Genomic DNA, 24,814 nt, shown 5'->3' on the forward strand with positions numbered 1-24,814 from the left:
CCGTTGCGCAGTTTTAAAGATTTAAGCGTACATAGGGATATAGGGACAGAAAGAGCGACTTTGTTTTATACTATGTAGTGATTATTACAGACGCCTTCTAATTTATAAGTTATACCTGTCATATTCTTATATATATGCCGTAAAGGAAAGAGACGCATGAACGCAGACGCAGTTACTATTAAATAGTTTACAACGGGAACATTCTCACTTTGGGAACATACTCGGGGAAGGCAAATCATTGATCTTCAAAACATTCAAACATGAATTTATATCGGTCGACGTCATAAACCAGCGGCACCGGCAGCTACCGGAACCGAAACGCTCATATGTAAGTCTTCTATTACCAATCCCATCAACCCTGGTGTTAACACAAGAGAAGAAAATACCTGTAAGAAAGAAAACCTGAAAAGAAAAAGATTAAAATTAGTAAAGAACAAAAATATACATAGCTAAAGTTATAAAGTATATACTCACCGTGGTCGCACACGCCGCCGTCGCACCGCCCCGCCGCCGCCGTACCGCGCCTGCGCACTGCAACCCGCGCCCGCGCGTCTCTCCCCGCTAGTTCCCTACATGGCCAGTTGCCATCCAGTGTCCGTTGAAACCATTGTTTGTAATATCAAGAATTGATTATAATCGTTTGAAGACTTAATTTGGAGTTATTATTAATTTCACCAAGCAAACAACCCAGCAAGTAGGAAGGTACTTAACAGTTTGGCGACCGTCGAGAAGAATCTGTAATTTGGAAAAGAAGTACGAACCGTGCTACCTATTTAACCTTGATGACAACAAAAATCTGGAAAGATCGATGAAGCGAGCGATCGACTGAAGAGGATATTTTCAAGAAGGGAGGTTTGCCCGTTCCTTAATTATCCTTTCTACTAATCTATTTTCTTATTTCCGTATAGTTTTGATAGTGAACAGTGTTGTAAGAACATCAATTCGTAAATTATTATAGTGTATATGCAAGTACCTACCTACTTATGAAACATTCTAGAATCAATGGACACGGCAACTCACAGGTATATTTTTAACAATATTATTTCGTATTTTCATGTATATAATGTATCAGATTCGTAGTAATTCGTAAATACATGTAAAATAAAGCGTGTTATAGCGTTCAATTAAACTGCATACCGCTATAAACACTGTAAAAGCTTTATAGTATTACGATCTGTATAATTCATCAATCTGTACAACAATAGGTATAAAATATTTCATTGGAAAAAGTAAAAATACGGAATATTAAGTTTATGTAAACAATTTGCATTTCATTCTGTTAATTACATAAAATTAACTTAGTAACAGTTGTAAATAAGTGTCGGTAAAGTGTAAAAACACGACATTTTCGAGTAAAAACATAAAAAGTATAAATAAGTGTATTGATCAAGTTATTGATTGTGACATTCCAGAGAGACGGAAAGGGTTCAGTAAACGTTGAGCCGTCCCATTAGCGCTTTGGTACTGAGAGCTATGTACGTCCGAGCTCCGAGTTCACTGGTTGACGAGTTCGCGGAGGATTCACAGCTGTTTCGGTAAACAAATCACCTACGCAGGTTTGCGCGCAATAAGGTATTTATCAATTTACCTTTTAGACTATATTGCGGTTGGATTAGTGAACTATTTTGTTTTGTTACTAATTAATTATTGAAACCAATACAATGAGTGAGTCTGAGAGTGAACAGGTAACAAACATGAGTAAGGAAAGTAAATTAAAAGAACTAAGAATAAAGCGTGGTACTATAAAGGGTCGGTTAACGGTTTTTAAAAATTACGTTTTGGAAATTAAAAATTTAAAAAAAGTATCTAAACAGCAAGTACAAGAATTAAAAATAAGATTAAGCAAAATAGAATCATTATTTACAGAATATGATCAGATTCAGTCACAAATTGAAATTAAGGAGAGTGAATCAGAAAGGGCAGGGACTTCAGAGACCATTTCAGTAGAAAGAAATACCACTGAGAGTACATTTTATGAGGCAATGAGTTTAGCTCAGGATTTAATTGACAGTCAAGAACTTACTGCTCAAAATCGGTCTAGTATTTATCATGAAACAAGCAATGATGTCTCACCGTGCTGTAGCACTAATATAAAACTACCAACTATCACTCTCCCTTCTTTCGATGGAAACTTTAATAAATGGTTGGAATTTCGAGATTCTTTTGTGTCCCTGATACATAATAATAATGGTCTGAGTGAAATAAGTAAGTTTCAGTACTTAAAAGGTTCATTAACTGGTGTTGCAAAATCAGTCATAGAATCATTGGAAATATCAGCTGAAAACTATAAAACTGCATGGAAACTTATTTGTGATCGCTTTAATAATACAAACCAGTTGACTATTATTCATTTTAAAACACTATTTAACTTTGAAACAATGAATAAAGAATCAGAAAAATCATTGAGATATTTGGCAGATCATATTTCAAAACATTTGCGTGCATTGAACACATTAGGAGAACCAACTGAAAATTGGGACTCTTTGATAATTTTTCTTTTTTCATGCAAGTTGGATAGTGTGACAAGTACAAAGTGGGAGGAACGTAAAAGTAGTATGGACAAAAGACCCACGTTGGAACAATTTTATGAGTTTTTGCGTAACAGAGCAACAATTTTGGAAATGACTACCACATGCAGCAGCGACAAAAATACAGTCACAGTAAATAGTGACAGACAGCAATTCAAGCGTGTTGATAAGCAGCAAAAAGCATTTGTCGCCGCTGCTTGTGAGAACAAGACAAATAATGGCTGTCTAGTATGCAATGGAGATCATTATTTATATTTTTGCGATAAATTTAAAAACATGACACTCGAAGACAAAAACGATGTAGTATCTAAATTAAAACTCTGTATAAATTGTTTTCGACGTGGTCATTTTGCACAACAATCTAAATTAAGTGGCTGTAGAATTTGCCACCGCAAACACAATACATTACTGCATAGAAATGTATCAAACGTACAGAAATCGGAGGAGATCAAGTGCACTGTAACTAATCCGGTTTCTCTATCATCCTGTATATCGAATCAAGTACTGTTATCGACAGCAATTGTAAACGTTGTAATAGACGGCAAGTCTAAGCAAGAGGTACGTTGCTTGTTGGACTGCGGCAGCCAGTCCTCATTTATTTCACGTTCTTTGAAAGATAAATTAGCAATTGAGCCTGTAAAAGTAGACACGGTATGTGTTACTGGCATAAACAACATGTCTTTCAATGCAATAGAGCGGTGTAATTTGGTAATACAATCATGTACAAATTCATTTAGTAAACAAGTGAATGCGATTGTAGTATCACAAGTAACAAGCAACTTACCTAGTCAGGAAGTAGATACATCTGAAATAAATGTACCTAACAATGTTACCTTGGCAGATCCCCACTATTACCGCCCAGCACAAGTAGACTTACTATTGGGTGCAGACGTGTTCTGGGAAATAACGTGCCCTGAAAAAATAAAAATGGGAATTAATAAACCTATATTGCAAAATTCACAGTTAGGGTGGTTAGTAGTGGGACCTGTCATGTGTACTGGAGACTTACCTAATGAAAATGTATATTGTAACTTCAGTCAGGAGATCAGGAACCAGTTGAAGATGTTCTGGGAGCTGGAAGAGCTTCCTGAAAAGCAGTCCTGGTCGGCTGAAGAGCAAGCTTGTGAAGAGCATTTTGTGGAGCATACACGAAGGATGGAAGACGGAAGATTTTGCGTCACGTTGCCGCTGAAAGAGTCGCCTGATAAACTAGGAGATTCTTATTGTATTTCAAAGAAACGTTTTGATTCGCTAGAAAAGCGCTTTCGGCGACAACCTGACGTAAAAGAGCAATATGTAGATTTCATAAATCAGTATCAAGAGCTTGGGCATTTATCAATGAGTGAAAAACCTGAAAATGCAAACTTTTTGCCGCATCATCCGGTATTAAGAAAGGAAAGTGAAAGTACACAATGTCGAGTAGTGTTTGATGCGTCAGCAAAAACAAGATCCGGTTATTCACTCAATGATATCCTCATGGTGGGACCTACCATTCAAGACGACATTTTCTCTATACTTGTAAGATTCAGAGAGCACAATTATATATTAACAGGCGATATAGAGAAAATGTATCGTCAAATAATGATAGACGAGTCACAGAGATATTTACAAATGATATTATGGCGTGAGAGCGAAAGGGAGCGCATGAAGTACTTGCAATTTAATACTGTAACTTACGGTACTTCATGTGCACCATTCCTTAGCACCAGATGTTTGTTACAGTTGGCTCAGGAGTGTGGTGATGAGTTAATACAAACTATTATATCGCGAGATTTTTATGTTGACGATTTAATAACAGGTTATAATGATGAACAACAACTAAAGAAAATTTATCAGCAAGTCACCACACACCTTAGCTCAGCCGGTTTCAATCTAAGAAAGATAAAAAGTAACTCTAAAGACTTAATGAAAGAACTTACAAACAATTCATGTAGTAAACAAGAAAATTTGAAAATATCAAATGTGACTCATACTTTAGGTATTGAATGGAACCCCGATAGTGACACTATATTTATGCCCACAAGTAAAGCAAAAAATGTAAAGGAAGGCAAATGTACAAAACGTATAATACTTTCAATAACTTCCAGTATATTTGATCCATTAGGATTATTATGTGTATGTACAATTTCATGTAAAATATTGTTGCAATCGCTGTGGCTACAGAAACTGGAGTGGGATGAGGAAATACCTCAAGAAGAAAGTGGAAAATGGTACAATTTTATACAAAATGTAAAATTATTGCAAAATATAACAATCCCACGCCACGCCATCTGTAGTAACAGTATTCATGTTGAGCTGCATGCGTTTTCGGACGCCTCTTTGAAAGCGTATGCAGCATGCATTTACGTTCGATCAGTGGATTCTCTAGGTCACTGTACAGTCCACTTATTGTGCGCGAAAGCAAAAGTAGCACCACTCAAGGCGACAACCATACCAAAACTCGAGCTGTGTGGAGCACTGTTAGCAGCACGCTTATGTAACAAAGTCACAAATTCGTTGCGAGTAAAAATAAAAGAAAAAATATATTGGAGTGACTCGAAAATAGTTTTGGGATGGTTGAAGACGCCTACGCACAAATTGCAAACGTTTGTGGCACATCGTGTATCAGAGATTGTGGACCTTACCACTGACAGTGAATGGAATTATGTGCAGTCCGGGCAGAACCCCGCGGATCTGGCTTCGCGCGGGATCGCACCCGAAGATATCCAGTCAATGTCAATGTGGTGGTCGGGCCCAGAATTTCTGATGCAAGATAAAGCAAACTGGCCTAAACAAGAAATTAAAAATGTAGACTTACCTGAAATTAGGTCACATACGGTATGCATTCAAACACAGGAAAAGGTAATAGACATGTGTAAATATTCTAGCTTCAGAAAATTGCGTAATGTGTTTGCATATGTTCTAAGATTCATAAGAAATTGTAAGAAAAATATCACGAAAGAAAAGGATTCTTTGTCAGTGGATGAGATTGAGAGAGCAGAGTTGTATTTAGCTCGTATAGCACAGACAGAAAGTTTTTATGATTTAAACAGCAAAGATAAATTAATGAAGTCTTCTCTTTCAAATCTCAATCCGATAATTGATGATGAAGGGATGATCAGAGTAGGAGGTAGGATTGAGAATTCTACTTACTCGTATAACAAAAAACATCCGATCGTCCAAAAGTCTGATCATCACTTCACCAAATTATTATTTGAATATTATCATGTGAAGTACTTGCATGCCGGGCCCCAGTTGCTCCTTTCAGTCATTCGTGAAAAATACTGGCCTATAAATGGCAGAACATTAGCTCGTAAAACTTTTAATAAATGTATAAGATGTAGAAGACTGAAAGGAGCAGTTGCGAACCAGATAATGGGTAACTTGCCCCAGCAAAGAATTGTACCAGGTTATCCATTCGAAGTAACTGGAACTGACTACGCCGGTCCTTTTTTCGTTGCAACAAAAAAAGGACGCGGTGCTAAATTAGTAAAAGCATATTTATGCGTTTTTATATGTTTTAAGGTAAAGGCAGTTCACCTAGAATTAGTAAGCGATCTTAGTACAGAGGCTTTTATTTTGTCCTTACGATGTTTTATATCTCGTCGCGGTAAACCTCGCGAGATATTTTCTGATAATGGCCGCAACTTTGTAGGCGCCAGTCGCGAGTTAGGAGAGTTTCTTGAGAGCTCTTCCGGTTCAATTTCAGACTCATTTATTGATGATGGTATAAAGTTTAAATTTTCACCTGCATATTCTCCGAATTTTGGTGGTTTGTACGAAGCAGCTGTGAAGTCAGCAAAGTACCACATGAAAAGGGTGTTAGGCAATATGCACTGTACATTTGAGGAACTTGCAACACTGTTCTGTCAAATCGAGGCTATACTGAATTCCCGTCCTCTATGTCCTATGTCCTCGAGTCCAAATGACTTAGCCCCCCTTACTCCAGGGCACTTCTTAATTGGAAGGCCTCTGACGTCGCTGCCAAGTCCAGACCTACAAGATGTAAACCCAAATCGTCTACACAGATACGCAAAGATAGAGCAAGCAAGACAGAGCTTTTGGAACAGCTGGTGCCAGGAGTATATTTGTGAGATGCAGCAACGTAACAAGTGGCAGAAGCGCCAGGTAGATCTTCAGCCCGGAGAACTTGTTTTAATAAAAGAAGAATCCACTTCACCCATGAATTGGCCAATGGGAAGAATAGAAAAGGTGTATCCAGGATCTGATGGAGCTTGTCGAGTATTTGACATCAAGACTTGTAAAGGCACTGTTAGAAGAGCAGTCAACAGGATATGTCCGTTGTATTGCGCCGAGTGAAGAATTCCTGTCTTATTTTCGCGGAGGCCGGAGGTTGTTAACACAAGAGAAGAAAATACCTGTAAGAAAGAAAACCTGAAAAGAAAAAGATTAAAATTAGTAAAGAACAAAAATATACATAGCTAAAGTTATAAAGTATATACTCACCGTGGTCGCACACGCCGCCGTCGCACCGCCCCGCCGCCGCCGTACCGCGCCTGCGCACTGCAACCCGCGCCCGCGCGTCTCTCCCCGCTAGTTCCCTACATGGCCAGTTGCCATCCAGTGTCCGTTGAAACCATTATTGTTTGTAATATCAAGAATTGATTATATCGTGTTGAAGACTTATTTTGGAGTTATTATTGATTTTCACCAAGCAAACAACCCAGCAAGTAGGAAGGTACTTAACACCTGGTGTCAGGGTTACTATTGAGCCGGCAAAGGCCCCCTGACATGGCTCATGTAACGACTACTAACTTACATCAGTAAGTAGTAACCGTGACCAACGGCTTAACGTGCCTTCCGACGCACAGATCATCTTTCTTTCGGACAATCAGGTGATCAGTAATGTCTTATAACCAAACTAGGGATCACAAAGTGATTTTCGCGTTGTGTCCCCACCGGGATTCGAACACGGGACCTCCGGATCGTGAGCCCAACGCTCAAACCACTAGACCACGGAGGTCGTTGGCCTGTGTAAGTGAGTAAATAGGTACTTTATTTCTTCCATAAACTATGGTTACGACCTTTAATATAATATACACTTTAGTACCATGTCACATTAATTTAATTGATAAATTGAACTTAAATCTCACTAACTATCACGTACGTAACTAGTACGTTAATGCGACATAGTTCTAAAGTGAGTGCATGCATGGTATACATACATGCTCAATATCAACGCAAAGGACACTAGATACAGAAATAAGGACAACAGGCGGCCTTATGGCCCATACAGCCGCTTCTTCCAGGCAATATTTGGGTACAGGAAAATTTCGTAAGTACAAATATAATATAGTAGGTAGGGGTATTTTGCTTTCGGAAATAAAAATAATTAAAAAACTACCATTCATCTTTCCACAATTGCTTATACGACCTTTGTGGAAAAACAAAAAAGGTTAAAAATAAAAGAAGTAAAACTCCGGCGCAATATAGCGGCGGTAGTGCGCGAGACAATTTAAATTCTATTAGACACAAAGTTCTGTCTGTGCGCCTTTTTTTGGCTCGCTTCTTTCCTATAACAGCGAATTTTAGACGGCGAGCGCCGTTTGTGCTAAAGAATTGTATGGATGTGACATTAAAATTCGAGTAGGTAAATAAAAGTAAATTTTATAATAGATCGCCTCCAATTATATTGAATTTAAAAAATTTAATCATAGCTGGCGAGTGGGTGTATTCCTTCGAGGATACATTCGTGATACTTGTTATTTATAGATTTTATACAGACTTATACAGCAGGTCTAGACACTACAAAATAAGTTATAAATACTTGCCGAGGAACGCCGCCGGTTCAAATCCCGATACCGGTCTTGCACCAATGAGTTATCAATTTATCTTAAGTGCAGTATTCACTAACACATTTACGGCGGCGGCGACCTATCACGTTGGTCTATAATGAATAGGTACAGCTGAAGATACTTATTAATCCACACGCTTTACAAATAAACCGTATACAGGCTAATATCCCTCAAAATTTTCGTTACGATGTCACTTACACCCTGTATAGTTTATTACTTACCGTCAGAAGAGCTTGCGCGTGATTTACATCAAAAACCCAGAGGTATTTCCTCCTGCATTGTGCTACGTTTTCACTCCTGATTGCGGTAAATCTAAAAACTTTCCTTATTAATTTCATTACCATACCACATTCACTGTCCAACAATGATTATTAGGCAAGTTGTTTATAACTTGACGTCTTACCCGTCTTATGTATAAAATTGTATACTTAATTAGTATTTTTTCTTGTAAAAGTCTCGTATTTTCCGAGCCAAAAATAAACTCGACTTTCATCAAAAGACTGTTCATGAAGACAGAATAAGCATTCTCCACTGCTATATGCTGTATTTGTAAGTCAGTCACATCCATATTACTCCGACTCGACCCCTATTTCCGCACTTGTTTCGTCGACAGCGGAGACAGTTTGAAATTGAAAAGAAAACTAGGAAAATTCCTTCCAAGAGGAATCTGTAACTCGGAGACGTTATGAATATTTTGATAGCTATTCTGATTGCCAATCGATATTCAAGTTTACAAGAAAAACGGCGGCGGAAATTATTGTCACGTACCGGAAATATTGTTTTGTTTACAGACGTTTTTGAATGATTGTGATGAAAATAGTGTAAAAGTTCCCTGTTTTCATGATTAACCCTGCGCGCAGTTTCTCCTTTGAATGTGAGAGTTACTTACTCCCGTTATTTACTCTTCAAATTCTACATTTCACTACAAAAACATACATTTCAAAAACAAACAAATACTAAATAATAATAAACGCCTGCAAAAAACTTCATAGCAAATCTTTCCAGCAACTACATAGCGTTTATTGTTAGAGCAGGCTCTCCAGTAAGTTACTAGCTTTATTTTCAGAGGGGGTAATAAAACTGAAATAGGGGCTGGTTGTGAGCGCTTCAGGACACTGGGGTCATGGGCAATTAGAGCTCACTACGAGAAGTTCACATTTAAGTGGCTGTGCAGTACACTACGGTACGTGATCGCTAGCTGCGAACATTTCAACTATAACCGTAGAATTATTATTATTATTGCGTATGGCAGACAAAAAATAAAATATACTGCGTGGCTCAAATATCCAGCTTAAGCTCCCTTAACCAAGTCTCTGCTGCATCCGACACACAATGCAGCTCGGCTATACCTGGGAACTGGTACAGAGGGCACTCGTTCACTATGTGAGATATGGTTTGATCCGGGTGACCACATTCACAGTTTGGCGACTCCTTTAAGCCCCATCTATATAGCCGTACCGTACCGTAGAATAAGGAATTATAAGCCTCCTTTTTTGCTTTGTCGGGTAAAAAGAGATTTGTTTTAGCGTTAACTTTTTAGTCAGATAAAACCAGAGTATAAGAAGGAACAATTTGAAAAATAAGCAGCCAGTGTCCTTACTATAAAAGAGTTTTTTTCTCTTTCTCTCTCTCTATTTAAGAGCTGCGCTCTTGTCGGTGGAGTAATCGGCAAAAAAAAAGAAAAAAGTGGAAAAAAAAGAAAAAAAGAGTTTTTACAACGGGAATATTCCCACTTTTGGAACATTCCCGGGAACAGCACATCTCTGGTGACAATATCGCGCTACTTAATGTTCCGTTCGGTGGCCACAATAGGTGCCAGAAGCAGATGCTTAACAAATACCTTATTCATCGTTGGCTTTCATTTTGTTCTTTTGTATTAAGTCTGTGGTAAACACTTGCTTATCTAGTAAACATAGACGACTATATCCCTATTGGGGTAGTCAGAGGTACATCCATCGCAAGATGAACTAAGTACCCACGCCTCACCGAGCTTTCTGTTAGACCAACGTGATAGGTGAGCCGTATCGCCGTCTATTATGGTCGAGCCAACTCTGTTAGTGAAATCTGCACTTATAATTAATTAATAACTCGATAAGTAGGTACTTAGTAGTTTTAAAGATTTAAGCGTACATAGGGATATAGGGACAGAAAAAGCGACTTTGTTTTTTGTAAAGTGATGATAGTGATTTGATAAATAAGTAGATATTGCTCAATATACGTATAAATCAGTGAAATGAGTATATTTTACGCACCCGTATTATGCTTTATGTACCTACCTATACTGTGGAGGAAGCCTATACCGACATCATTGTACTACTGTACACATCAGGCCACGGAAACTGAGTGAGAGACTTTCCAATCGGCGTTCCCCAAAAACACGACAGATGGCGTTGTTCACTTTTAACGTGATAATAAAAACTTTGGGGATACAATATAAAGTAAACTGCTTCTACACACTGTAACTGAACTGCTTCTTCGGAAGAAAGGATTTTTTTATTGTTTTTATCTTGAATTCATTTGCTTAACATAAACAGCCTATATACGTCCCACTGCTGGGCACAGGCCTCCCCTCAATCAACCGGAGGGAGCATGGAGCATACTCCACCAAGCTGCTCCACTGAGGATTGGTGGAGGTGTTTTTACGGCTAATAGCCGGGACCAACGGCTTAACGTGCCCTTCGAAGCACGGAATCATCTTACTTTCATTTCATCTTTCTTTTTTTTTCATCTTGAATTAATTTATTTATTTTCATTTAAATTCTTTATTAAATCTAAAACAATTATTTGCACAAGAAATTTACACGACACTGTGCCATTTACTGCACTCAATTTATTTATTAATTGCATTTTATTTTGTCTTCAAGTGTACCTCCCCTCGTCCATAGCCAATGACAATAAAAAGGCATTTATTAGACATCGAGCGTATTGTTACGATTTTAGCTAAGAAATTGGATATTTTCCTTATTATACGGTGTGGTTAAAAATACTGCCAATATCTCTGTCTGTGAATTCTCGGTTTCAATCCATTATTCCTGAGAAGAATATTTGCTTGAGGAAACTCGGACAAAGATAAAAAGAATGAGATATGATTTTTGGGGAATGAAAATGTTTTGCGACGATCCGTTTCGGTTTCTCGATAGCTAAAATAAGCGCATAGATTGAATTTAATGTTGATCAGATTTTTACACGCATACATAAGCACGACTAATAAACACACTATATACTACACACTACTACACTACACTACTACACTACACTACTACTACACTACTCACTACACTACACTACACTGTCTATCCCAATGAGGAATTTTCCAGGCTATGTTCCTCAAAAATAATATTGTTCCGGCCAGCGCCTTCCTAAATCAAGTCCGCAATTATTACTCCCGTATAACAAGAATTGTATTTTGCATAGGAGTTTCTTGCTAATACATTTGCAACCTCACTCTCGTTCTGACCTCTTGACCGAATGCATCACTTACACAATTTCGTACAATTTTATAATTAATATAACATACATACATACATACATAAACTCACGCCCGTAATCCCTAATGGGGTGGGCAGAGCCACAAGTAATCAAAGACAACTTGCAGCCACTGTTGATACGAAGTCCAAAGATGGATATGATTAATATAAGTTTCAAGTTAAAGGTGGGTTTTATTCTAAATTAAAACTCACATTATGTCTGCCTAAGAGAAATATAGATGGTAGTGTTGGGATTTAACGTGATAATTACCTATTTTATCATTACTCGGGTACATAATTATTATTATTATTTATTTATTATATTGTATGTCTTTTTCATATCTCGGACCTATGGAGGCCCGGACTTTTGGAAGGCGTGCGTGGGGCCGAAGCCAACACGTAGAGGCCCCTTAAGACAGTTTAATCTAAATGTGGTGTGACTCCAACCGGCGATTATCCCTGTATGCACTATGGGAGTGCACCCAAAGACAATCCCCGGTTCGTGTAGGACTATTGCAAATTATGGGAACAAAGGGAATTGGGCTATTGGGTTGGGGGTAAGTGGACCGGGATACTGGAGCTATGGGGGACTATGGCGCCTGCTCGACCAATGTTGGTAAACATGGATTATTTTTATTTTTTTGTATTATTAGTTGTTTTTTATTGGGTATTATTGATTGATTGATAATGATAATTATTCAAAAAATACAATGTAACGGCAGAAGCATAAATAAAGATTCCTGTACCCAAAGGTTGCCTGGAAGAAATTGCTCCATGGGCAATAAGGCCACCTGTTGCGCCTTTCTGGGTCTGTGGTTCTTATTTCTGTATCTTGTGTCCATTGTATTCAATAATAGTATTTTATGCAACAGTTGTATAAGAAGGGTCAAAAAATGCGAGTGGCGTGAGTTGCGATGTGAGCCTTGGCGAACATCGCAATAAGAGACGCCACGAGCATTTTTTGACCTAGTTATACAACGTTGCATACAATACTTTTTCTACGACGACGTAATTTTAAATGAAACAAAAATTTTCCAATTTATTTTCCAACGCGCGGGAAAATGGCGGCAAATGTATACTTTTTTTTATAGTATATCTATGGCACCAAACAAAGTAAAGGTGCCAGTTTCCAGGTCAAAAAAAAAAAAACAACAACAATGCTTTTTTGGCGACATTATAGTACAGTTACACTTTGTAAACAATGCTTTTATAGGCCATAGAGCGTACACTTTTTCAAAGAGTTTAATTATGTATGTACTTATATTAGACTTTTTGGTTATTTAAATGCCAGATTAAAGTAGAGGAGTAGAAAAAGTATTTTACTTATCTATCTGCGACCACTTATTTTTCCTCGACTGAAACTAGGTACTTATTTATTTAATGTTCGGAGGAACAACAGCTATAATTAACATAGTAGCCATCTTATGGTAAACACTAACGGCCTCTGTGGTCCAGTGGTTGAGTGTTGGACTCACGATCCGGAGGCCCCGGGTTCGAATCCCGGCGGGGACACAACACAAAAACACTTTGTGATCCCTGGTTCGGTTAGGACATTACAGGCTGATCACCTGATTGTCCGAAAGTAACATGATCCGTGCTTCGGAAGGCACGTTAAGCCGTTGGTCCCGGTTACTATTTACTGATGTAAGTGAGTAATCGTTACATGAGCTATGTCAGGGGCCTTTGGCGGCTCAATCATAACCCGGACACCAGGGTTGATGAGGCTGGTATTCCACTTCACAACCCACGCGATAAGAAGAGAAGAAGATGGTAAATACAGAAAGCCAATTGTAGTTCCTCGCGAATAGAACTTAGCATGGACTTGGACTTGGACTTAGCATGTCTATTACGAGGTTTGTTAACATAAATCACACTCGAATGTGATTTTTTATAAAGGCGACGTAATCAAACAGTCTTAAGCAGTTAAAACAAATGAAACCTTTTAAGGGCTATTGATTTCCGTGCTCTCCGATACTATACGTAATTATTTCTTATTCTATGCCGATACGAAAGTAACGAAGACTTAAAACAGTCTTAAGCAGTTAAAACAAATGAAAACTTTTAGGGCACATTGATTTCCGTGCTTTCCGAAACGAATTATTCCTTATTCTATGCCGATACGAAAGTAACGAAGACAAAACAGTCTTAAGCAGTTAAAACAAATGAAAACTGTTAAGGGCTATTCATTTCCGTGCTCTCTGATACTAATAATTCTTTAATCTATGCCGATACGGAAGTACGGACGACTTAAAACAGTCTTAAGTGTAGCGTTCTAGATGTGTTGGTTGAGTGGTGTGCTGGTAATTAAACGACCACATAAAGAAATATTTTAAAGTTTATTGGTTTTTCACTAATTCACATTTTACACTTTTATTATTAATGTTTTATAAATCAACATGTTTTTAATATTCGTTGAATTAATTAATTTAACACAAGAAAATATGAAATATGTATGCATCCATTTTTGATGCCAAGAAGGAAGTCCACTATTTGTCTATGACACTACCTTTTTAATAGTAACAAAACCATAGATATTTTTATATTTTGTTCGTGGTCCGAACATATTGGGGCCTTAGGCAAAATATTATAAACTAATCTTTAAATTAAAACTTATCAAATTGAAGTTAAGTTACATATAAAAGAAACAAAAATACTTAGTTAAGTATGTAAAATAAAACTTAAAAGAGAACTCAAACTCTTAACACATTTGTCCCAAATCAAAACTAAAATTATTTAGGTGATTGAGCACATAAAAATAAAACCTAGTAGAATACTCTAAGTCTTCAAGTTAAACATTAATATGTAAAAGAAATAAAAACTTACTCGCTAACAAAAATTTAAAGAGAATTAAGGCTGTAAGTAATACCTTTTATAAAAAGAAAACAAAATTATTTAAGTATAATCTATAGGAAAGGGACATACTTTTGTAACAGAAGTTCTCATGATGGAACTTTTACTAGTTTTTACATCTAGGGCTCGAACCTTACCATCCTTGCCAGGCATCACATCTACAATTCTGCCCACTGGCCAATTTAAAGGAGATACATTATCACCCTTAATGAGAACCATTGTTCCCTTTTCTAAATTAGGCATTTGGTTTTTCCATTTGGGCCTATTTTGCATCATTACAAGATATTGTTTGTGCCATTGTTGCCAAAAATGCTGTTGCATTTGAGTACATCTTTTCCAAAAGCTCAATCTACCAACATTTTCATCAACAATACGCAATTCTGGATAGGAAGTCAGTGGCGAACCAGTGAGGAAATGTCCAGGGGATAAATATGACATGTCATTAGGATCTCTTGACATAGGCGTCAAGGGTCGTGAATTCAAGATAGCCTCAATTTGGACTATAACCGTATACAACTCCTCATAGGTCAACACAGTTTCTCCTATTACACGTTTCATATGATACTTAATACTTTTTATTCCTGCTTCCCACAAACCGCCAAACACAGGTGAGTAAGATGGTATAAAATGGAAAGATATTCTTTCTGAATTACAATAATTAACTATTGTATCTTGATGGTTTGTGGAATTCAGTAAGTTATACAACTCTTTTAAAACATTATTTGCGCCCTTATAATAGGACCCATTATCACAATAAATCTTTGTGGGTTTATTTCTACGTGAAATAAAGCGTCTTAAACATGCTAAGAATGTATTAGTGGTCATGTCAGATGCCAACTCTATATGAACAGCCTTGGTGATGAAACAAATGAATATTACAACATATGCCTTAGTAATTACAGGATTACGTATACGAGTCTGCTTGACATAGAATGGCCCAGCATAATCTGTACCAACTATTTGAAATGGTCGTGAAGCATTAACCCTATCAAAAGGCAACGATCCCATAAGTTGAGATGAACTTTTAGCTTTCAATTTGAAGCAAGTTACACATTTATGCAAAACAGCTTTAATTTCTCTACTAGCGTTTATCAACCAATACTGCTCATTTAGGCTACTAAGAATCAATTTCGGCCCTGCATGTTGAAGTCTTAAATGTTCCCTGGTTATAATTAATTTAGTTAAACAAGAACCTTTTGCCATAATAATGGGATGTTTTTGTGTGAAAGTCAAATTGGCATTTTGAAGTCGCCCTCCAACTCTTAATAAACCAAGGGAATCCAAAAAGGGGCTTAAATTGCTCAAGTTAGACTTCAATGGTACATTAGACTTCAAATTATTTATGTCATTTTCAAAATATTTATGTTGATCAAGTTTTATTAATGAAAGCAGAGCAGAATTTAATTCTTCAGGACACAATTTTTCCTGTTTTTTGTTTACATTTTCTTTTTTACAATTATAAATAAATCTTTTAATATATGCCATGACTCTTGTCATTTTTTCAACATTAGAGTATTTTTCTAATATATTATTCAATGGATTTACAAAGATACATGTATTGCAAACTTGTTTTATACATTTCAATTCAGGTATGTCTATTAATGATTTGTTACATGGTGCATCAGAATGTATGTAATTACAATTTTGTAAATAATGTGGACCATGAAACCACAAGGTATTTCCTTCTAGTGCTTGAGGTATCACGCCTCGAGACAAGCAATCTGCTGGGTTATCCCTTGTGTTTACATAATACCACTTAAAAGTGGAAGTTAAGTTTTTAATTTTATCAACTCTGTTTGCCACATATACACTCAGCTTTATAGGTTCAATGTCAAGCCATGAAAGTACAATTTTTGAATCTGAATACAAGAATGTTGTCACATCATATTTAAGGGACAAAGTGTCATAAACTTTTTTAGCTAACATTGCTAACAATAATGCACTATTCAGTTCAAGCCTTGGAATTGTTAAAATTTTATTTTTAGGATTAATGCGTGAACGTGAGCATAACAGATTGACCTTTACATTATTATCCATATCAATAATTCTCAAATATAAACAACAACCATATGCGATATTTGAGGCATCAGAATAACCAATTAATTCAATTTTATTAGACATTTGTACATTGATATTTCTAGGTATTGAAATACACGACATATGTACTAAACTACACTTCTCATCAAAAAAATCGAAACACTTCCGTTTTCATTGTTTCTGTCCGAATTTAACACAAAAAATAATTCATACGATGAAAAAAAATACATAAATGTATAGCTGGCAGTTTGGCCATTACAGTAATAAGCGAAAATTCTAAATTCAAAATTAGAATTTCATTTGTTTATCTTATAAACGAAATGAATCACTGTTTTGAGACAAATCTGTACCGTCGGTGAAAAGTAATACAAGTCCAAAATTGAAGTTTTGAGAAAATCGAGTTTAAAGTTAAAAACATTCTAGCTCGTGACTTATAAGGAATAATGGAACAGAAGTTAGATGTGTCGATAGGTGATGATGGAAGGTTTCTTTTCTAATATTTAGTTATATTTAGAACCTAAACAGAAATGGTAGAGGATCAAAATAAATTACATGTATCAGTTGACACCAACTTTTATACTGTGTAAATTGATACAAGTCTACATATACCTTTTTACACACATAACTATACAAAAGTCATCGTTGATATATCATATTTCAATTAATAATTTTACAGTCTTATTGTACAAAAAACAAAATGTCTTGGAAGAAAGTTTATTTTATGAATTTGTAGAAAGGCAAAATTCTATTTATTTTCTTTAAAAAGTAAAGAAACGTAACTTATATCAATTGACACAAACGATAAACTATAACGAATTTGTGTCAAGTGGTATAACTTGATTTATTTTTTCGGTTTTATTGTGTAAAATGATACATGTTTTTACGAATTTCTAGTAATAAATACATATAAAGATGGTACACGTATATATAGTGTAAGGTGGCGATAATAAAATATTTTTGTTATGATTTTACTCTCAAAACTCATAAATAACCGGTCAAAACCACCACTGCTGCCCGCTACAAACACATTTTGTCCACCACACTACGCCCCTAATCAAAACCATTGTTGGTTCATCTTACAAATTCAATTATGATAATATTTCCACCCCTAACAAATAAAGGTAAGAGGAATCATATTAAGACTGGTCATTAGGAATGTTTCGGGCTAGCCTGGCAGCACGGCCTGGAGATAAAAGTGATGTACCTACGTGCTTTTAAACCAAAATCACACAAACTGGTTAGTGTTACTTCTTTCCTGCTGAAACTATTTAAAAGATTACAACTCATTCCACAATCAAAATCCCCTAAAGTGTACATGTATCACGAAGAAAATGAGCAAAACTTGCCTGGCGATCGAAGGGCGCATTTCCACAGAGGTTTTGATAATTCAATACTTCGAATTATCAAAATTCCCGGTCTAATGGTAGCCCGCAACATTGACAGAACTATAAACGGAGTCGAATCAATGTTGACGATAAGAATAAGTAGTGAAAATGAAGATCATTGGTTCACCTCCAAACCTATAGGTTACACAGGGCTATCCTCAGGGTAGGTCTTATCACCTTTACCATGGTCTGTTATGGTTAAGCTAAATGAGTTCGTTTCCGCAAAACTTTACACGTAAGCACACGTTCCGCGTATCCTCGCGTATGGACCACTATTGTGAAGTGGGCAAACTTCCCACTATATCATCATCATCCTCCTGCCTTTATCCCACTCTAGGTGGGGTCGGCACAACATGTATGGACAAATGTCCCATATCTAATGTTACTTTAATGGGCTCAGTTTTCCGCATAAACGGAAGTGGTCCATTATGCGTGCTTTTGTTGACTATGTAAGCCAACCAGCTCCTTTCAGAAGCTCAAATACCTCCTGGGATTTCTACAAACTTTGTGACCTGGTTTAATTAAGGGGTTGTGCCCGTGGTGTTGCCAATTATTTATTCTAATCTAATTTATCCTACAAGATCCCACTGCTGGGCAAAGGCCTCCCCTTCCTCTTTCCATTTTTCACGGTCCTGTGTGTAATTCTCTCTTATGTAATCAAAATACAGAAAAAACAATTTAACAGCGGTGCACAGAGTTCAGAGTAGTTAATCCCTTTATAACGACGAGAAAGCTCGATCAATTTACACCATACAATGTGTTTGAGAAACTGGTAATCTTCTCTTGAGAAGATGTGGCAGATCCCGATGCTGCCGATGCCAAGCTGGATCCCAGTGGGACCTTAAACCCAAAAGTATGTTCGATCATCTACAGCTGTGTAGGTTCAAAAATACCACTACCGGCGTTTGCATCAAAGATCTAACCAGCGTGTATTGAAAGGCTTGCATATTAATTGGAGCTTGATAATATTTCGGAGCTATTATTTCACGTCTACAACCTCCTTAGCAATGAAAGCAGCATTCAATCTGCCACCGCTTAACCTGCATGTAATCAAGAAAACTATGTAAAACAGCTATGCTTCGAGCTAAGGGAAGGAGACTAATGACAGTTATGACAAATCTCAAATACCTCTTGACTAACCCTGCCATGGTGATATCGACGCCATGATCAGGACCCACAACTTATTGAGGTATTATTATTAAGTACTACAAGGTGGTTATAACAGAAAGAGAAAAAACACGGTTTGGTCTGAAGTACTAACTTAACCTATACCCATTCGCAATGCGGATCAGATATGGTTTGCTGTGGCTCTAGACAAAATGGCTTCCCATAGACAGGTTTATGCGGAGGTTACCCTAAGATACACACTGGTGGCGCATAGAATCGAACTTGTATGTATCATTATACACGACATGTTATTGATATCCAAGATCGTATTTTCTGAAATATTTTGATATATATTAATTTATATTACTTTTCACGAAAAAATAAATTTGGTGTTTGATGTTACAACTAAAATTATATCATTAAACACGGACCGTGAGAATTCAAGGATGGCGTGTATTTTAATATATCTTGAGTTGCATTTACTTACACCAAAATATTTAATGAAAATCTTCATTTCACTTTGATGCAAGTTAAGATGAATTATGTTACACGTGTTATAACAGCATGAATCCCTCACAAACAGTACTTATATCACTGAACACAAAAATTATCTCCGTATTTATAATAGCTACAGTTACGAGAATTAGACAGAAAGAAAGAGAATTTTTTGAACATGAAGTGTGTGCTAATAACTCAAAAGTGATACAACTCGAGTTGTATTACTTTTCACCGACGGTACAGAAATGTGTGTTTAGGGTTGGAGTACATTTAGCGTTTAAAAACTAAAAATTGGCGCCTATCCTTAAACTTTTTGTTTTTTATTTCAATACTGTGACTTTGGGACGTCTGAAAAAAGGTTTTTTTTCTAAAACGTATGGATACTTCGCCCACAGAAGCCGCCCAAGTTGTGGCATTGCTGGATTCTGGCCTTAGTCAGCGTGTTGTGGCTGCAAGACTGCATCTAAGCCTGTCATCTGTTCATAGAGTCTATAAACGTTATCGGGAGACTGGTTTGTTCACGCGCCGTTCAGGATCTGGCAGGAATCGGGTCACTTCTGAGCGAGATGATCGATTTATTGTAACAACTTCTTTAAGAAATCGACGCCTTAACGCTTTTCAACTGCAGCAGCGGCTTCGTTTTGTACGAAGGGTGGCTGTAAGTGACTCTACAATTAGAAGAAGGTTGAAGGATCGTGGACTGGTACCGCATAAGCCAGCAAATGGGCCGAAATTAACTGCAGACCATCGAAGAGCGCGCCTTAACTTTGCACGTGAGCACCTACATTGGTCATACCTACAGAACCGCCACCATAGCTGACCTTTTCTTCAATGCAGCATTGTGCATAGCGTTCTCCGTCTCTTCTGTAGACCTTGTTCCTTCCGTCGTTACCATACAGCATAATTTTACGCTCATCAGAAAAGAGAACTTTGCTCCACTGTAGGTATGACCAATTTAGGTGCTCACGTGCAAAGTTAAGGCGCGCTCTTCGATGGTCTGCAGTTAATTTCGGCCCATTTGCTGGCTTATGCGGTACCAGTGCACGATCCTTCAACCTTCTTCTAATTGTAGAGTCACTTACAGCCACCCTTCGTACAACACGAAGCCGCTGCTGCAGTTGAAAAGCGTTAAGGCGTCGATTTCTTAAAGAAGTTGTTACAATAAATCGATCATCTCGCTCAGAAGTGACCCGATTCCTGCCAGATCCTGAACGGCGCGTGAACAAACCAGTCTCCCGATAACGTTTATAGACTCTATGAACAGATGACAGGCTTAGATGCAGTCTTGCAGCCACAACACGCTGACTAAGGCCAGAATCCAGCAATGCCACAACTTGGGCGGCTTCTGTGGGCGAAGTATCCATACGTTTTAGAAAAAAAACCTTTTTTCAGACGTCCCCAAGTCACAGTATTGAAATAAAAAACAAAAAGTTTAAGGATAGGCGCCAATTTTTAGTTTTTAAACGCTAAATGTACTCCAACCCTAAACACACATTTGTCTCAAAACAGTGATTCATTTCGTTTATAAGATAAACAAATGAAATTCTAATTTTGAATTTAGAATTTTCGCTTATTACTGTAATGGCCAAACTGCCAGCTATACATTTATGTATTTTTTTTCATCGTATGAATTATTTTTTTGTGTTAAATTCGGACAGAAACAATGAAAACGGAAGTGTTTCGATTTTTTTGATGAGAAGTGTAGTAGCAAAGTCAACCCATTGCTTATTTAAATGAGGTGGTAGGACAGAATCCCATTTTAAATCCTCGAACCAAACTTGCTGCATTAAATGTTTTGCCTGCACTAATATGGGACCCACTAAACCTAAGGGGTCGAAAAACTTACTAATGAAACTTAACATTTCTCTTTTAGTGTAGGTATTTTGGACTTGTTTTTCAGGACATTGAATATTTAGTACATCAGAAGTTACATCATAGGTAAGCCCTAATGTTTTTATATAATTATTAGTTTTATCAAAATCTCTACTGCCTGACAATTGATGCAAAGCAGAAGGAATGTCATTTAAAAGTTCACTATGGTTTGAACACCACTTATGTAAAGAAAACCCCGCTAATTCCATGAGTTCCATCAGTTGCCTTTTGGTCTCATTCAATTCACTAACATCATTAGATCCACAGTGAATGTCATCAACATAACTGGAATATTGTAAAACAAAAGATGCTAAAGGGTATGTTTCCTTATACAGCTGAGCCAACTCTATTAAGCACCGAGTGGCTAAATAAGCTGAACTCTTTAATCCGTAAGTAACGGTTTGTAATTGAAGACACTGAACTGGATCATGCATGTTATCTCTCCACAATATATTTTGTAAACAGCAGTACTTATTGTCAACTAGAATGCATCTATACATTGATTTAATGTCACACAATATAACAAACTTATAAGTTCTGAATAGAATCAGAATGTCAAAAAGGTCGTTCTGAACAACCGGCCCATTTAACATGATGTCATTTAAACACAAATTATTTTTTGTTTTCATGCTAGCATCAAACACTGCGCGTACGGGGGTTGTCTTACTGTTTGGATTGATTACTGGATGATGAGGAAGAAAATAAACATTACCTGCACTCATGTCATAGTTAGAAATATCATAATAACACGCATGTCCCTGCTCAATGTACTCGTGAATAAAACTTTTATATTTTTGATGCAAATTGACATCTTTTAAAAATCGTTTTTCTAGGTTATAAAACCTTTGTAATGCAGTTGAAAATGATTCACCTAATTGCACATCTTGTAAATCAAGTTTTAGTGGTAATGCAACAGAAAATCGTTTATTTATTAGTTTAACAGAATTTTGAAAACATTTTTCTGCTAATTCATGTTCAGTGGTGCCCTCTTTAAACACAGTAGGGACCTTCTCACACTCCCAAAATTTGGAGATATTATTATCAAGTTCACATATTGAAGTTTTTTGTGAATTGCAAGTATTAGTTGAAGCCTGACCTTGAATAGAATTACAATTATTAACTAAAGAATTTTCTTCAATTATTGAATCAGGAATTAAGTTTATGTCCGGAATATCATCACAGGTTTTTAATAAATTATTACCTTCAATGTCATTGCAACCTTTAAATATATTATTTTTACCTTCAATTGTAAGGCATAGATTACATGAAGAAATTTTGCCAGCAGATACCGGCAAATTCCCCGCGACGACATATCCAAAACTTGTATTGACCAAAAACGGACCAGATGGGGATAACGGCAACGACTCACGCTGCAGCACCTGGAAGAAGATATCACATCCCAATAATAAAGAGATGTCATCCGTTTGGTTGAAGTTTTTGTCAGCTAATTTGACATAAGATGGAATTTTAAAATTTGAAATATCAAATGTTTCTTGTGGCAATTGGCACGTTATGTTTTTAACTACACAGCATGACACAGGCATATTAAACTCGTTTATAGACGAGTAAACAGACAAATCCGCCTTTTTAGTGACACTATTGGTGCCCTCAATGATTCCTGTGATCACCTGGTTTGTGTGACTTATGTCACAGTCAATTTGTTCAGCAATTTTTTCTGAAATAAAAGACATTTGGCTCCCACTATCGAGCAGGGCCCTGGCATATATAAAAGTACCATTTTTACTTATGAGCCGTACCTTTGCAGTAGGCAACAGCACATTTTTTGTCCGAGAAGTGCCGGACATAGAAACAGCAGCAATGTTGTTATCGTTAGAAGCGCTGTGATGAGCAGCAGCTGGTGTATGGATGTGGATTAGGGTGTTATGCTTTTGTTGACAAATGGCACACTTGAGACGCAGCATACATTGGCCTCGATGATAATTCAGGCATAGTGGACATAAATTATTATTTTTTACAAAATGATGTCTATCTTTTTCAGGCATTAATTTAAATTTGACACACTCAAACAATCTGTGAGGTTGCTGACAATACTTACATGTATTGATGTTAGAAGCCACGCCGGAAGCCACGAAACTAGCCTTACCAGACTTCATCGGCTGCTGCTTATGCGGCTGCTTCTCTGCAGTCAGCTTCTCCTCTGCAGTATTCTCCATCGCGATGGCGCGTTTTTCTAAAAATGTGGTAAATTCAGCCATGCTAGGTACAACCTTGGAATCCCTCTCTAAGTGAAAGCCCCTATATGTGTAACTATCCACCTTTTTTGCTAAAATATTTATCAATAGGATGTCCCACTTGTCCACAGGCTGCTCTAAGTTTTTCAAAGCTCCCAAGTGCAACTTAACATTTGCAAGGAGTGACCGCAAGTGCTCAGAAGTGCATTTTGTAAAAGATGGCAATTCAAGTATGCAATTAACATGATAATTAACGATTTTAGGTATGTTATCATATCTGTTTTCAAGTAACTCCAGTGCTGTGTTATAATTCTCATCAGTGAGCGTTAAGTTTTTTATTAAATCGAAAGCTTCCCCAGCCAAATGTGAGCGCAAATAATAAAGCTTTTCACACAAAGTTAATTTAGTGTCAGTATGAATCACTGCTTTAAACATATTAATGAACGGGTAATAGTCCACAATGTTTTTACCATCAAAAGGATGGATTGTAATTTTTGGTAATTTTTTGAAATCTCCCTGAAGGGGACTCGGAATTTTATTTGTAGCATTGTCAATTATTGAAATGCATTTAAAATACTTACTCTCGTATTCGTCGTAGTTCTCCTTCTCGTCAGGGTCAAGCAATAGGATCTGCTTGTTCAGCTTCTCGTAATCTTTAAACAGTTGAACAATGCGAAGCCGCTTTTCGCGCAACAAGTTGCATGCAGAAGCATCAAACTGTGCCCCCATGCAATAAGTCTCAATTCGAGTTATGCTACCCTTGATGTAACTTCGATTACTAACGTATTCTTTTAACTCCATCTTAATTAACAATTTACTTTATATACGCAAAACAAAACACTGCAGCGCAAAGAAAGAAAGAAGGCGTTCAAAATGGCGTCTTGTACAAAATTACTTGAAATTTTTTCTTAAAAAAAAATAATTCTATATCATGACATTAAAAAAAAATACAATATGACATTACAAATTGTCAACGTAGTTGTGGTTGTGTGATATTAATTTGATTATTTTATTTTACCATGCGTCTCTCGGTGTTTCCGAACGAGTAGAATAATGACAGTTGTCCTTGGTCGAGGAGAAATC

At 36.9% G+C, this 24,814-nt stretch overlaps 1 protein-coding gene across 1 annotated transcript; it reads right to left on the reverse strand.

Annotated features, from left to right (window-relative positions):
- Positions 1–22,671: 22,671 nt before the first annotated feature.
- Positions 22,672–24,584, reverse strand: LOC126377422 (uncharacterized). The gene is made up of 3 exons (XM_050025165.1): positions 24,313–24,584; positions 23,596–23,730; positions 22,672–22,918 (listed from the first exon to the last, which is right to left on the reverse strand). Exons 1-3 carry the CDS (start codon positions 24,530–24,532, stop codon positions 22,905–22,907), a joined length of 369 nt encoding a protein of 122 aa, XP_049881122.1. The 5' UTR covers positions 24,533–24,584; the 3' UTR covers positions 22,672–22,904.
- Between the last annotated feature and the right edge of the window lie 230 nt (positions 24,585–24,814).

The sequence above is a fragment of the Pectinophora gossypiella genome, chromosome 23 (assembly GCF_024362695.1).
Source record: "Pectinophora gossypiella chromosome 23, ilPecGoss1.1, whole genome shotgun sequence".
In the NCBI taxonomy this organism is placed as follows: Eukaryota; Metazoa; Arthropoda; class Insecta; order Lepidoptera; family Gelechiidae; genus Pectinophora; species Pectinophora gossypiella.

Bases quoted from the DNA above. Each gene is read 5' to 3' on its own strand.
- LOC126377422 (XM_050025165.1), bottom strand. From the start codon at position 24,532: ATGGAGTTAAAAGAATACGTTAGTAATCGAAGTTACATCAAGGGTAGC. The intron at 23,731-24,312 runs GTAAGTATTTTA...CCACATTTTTAG, and splicing joins GAACTACGACGAATACGAGA to AAAAACGCGCCATCGCGATG.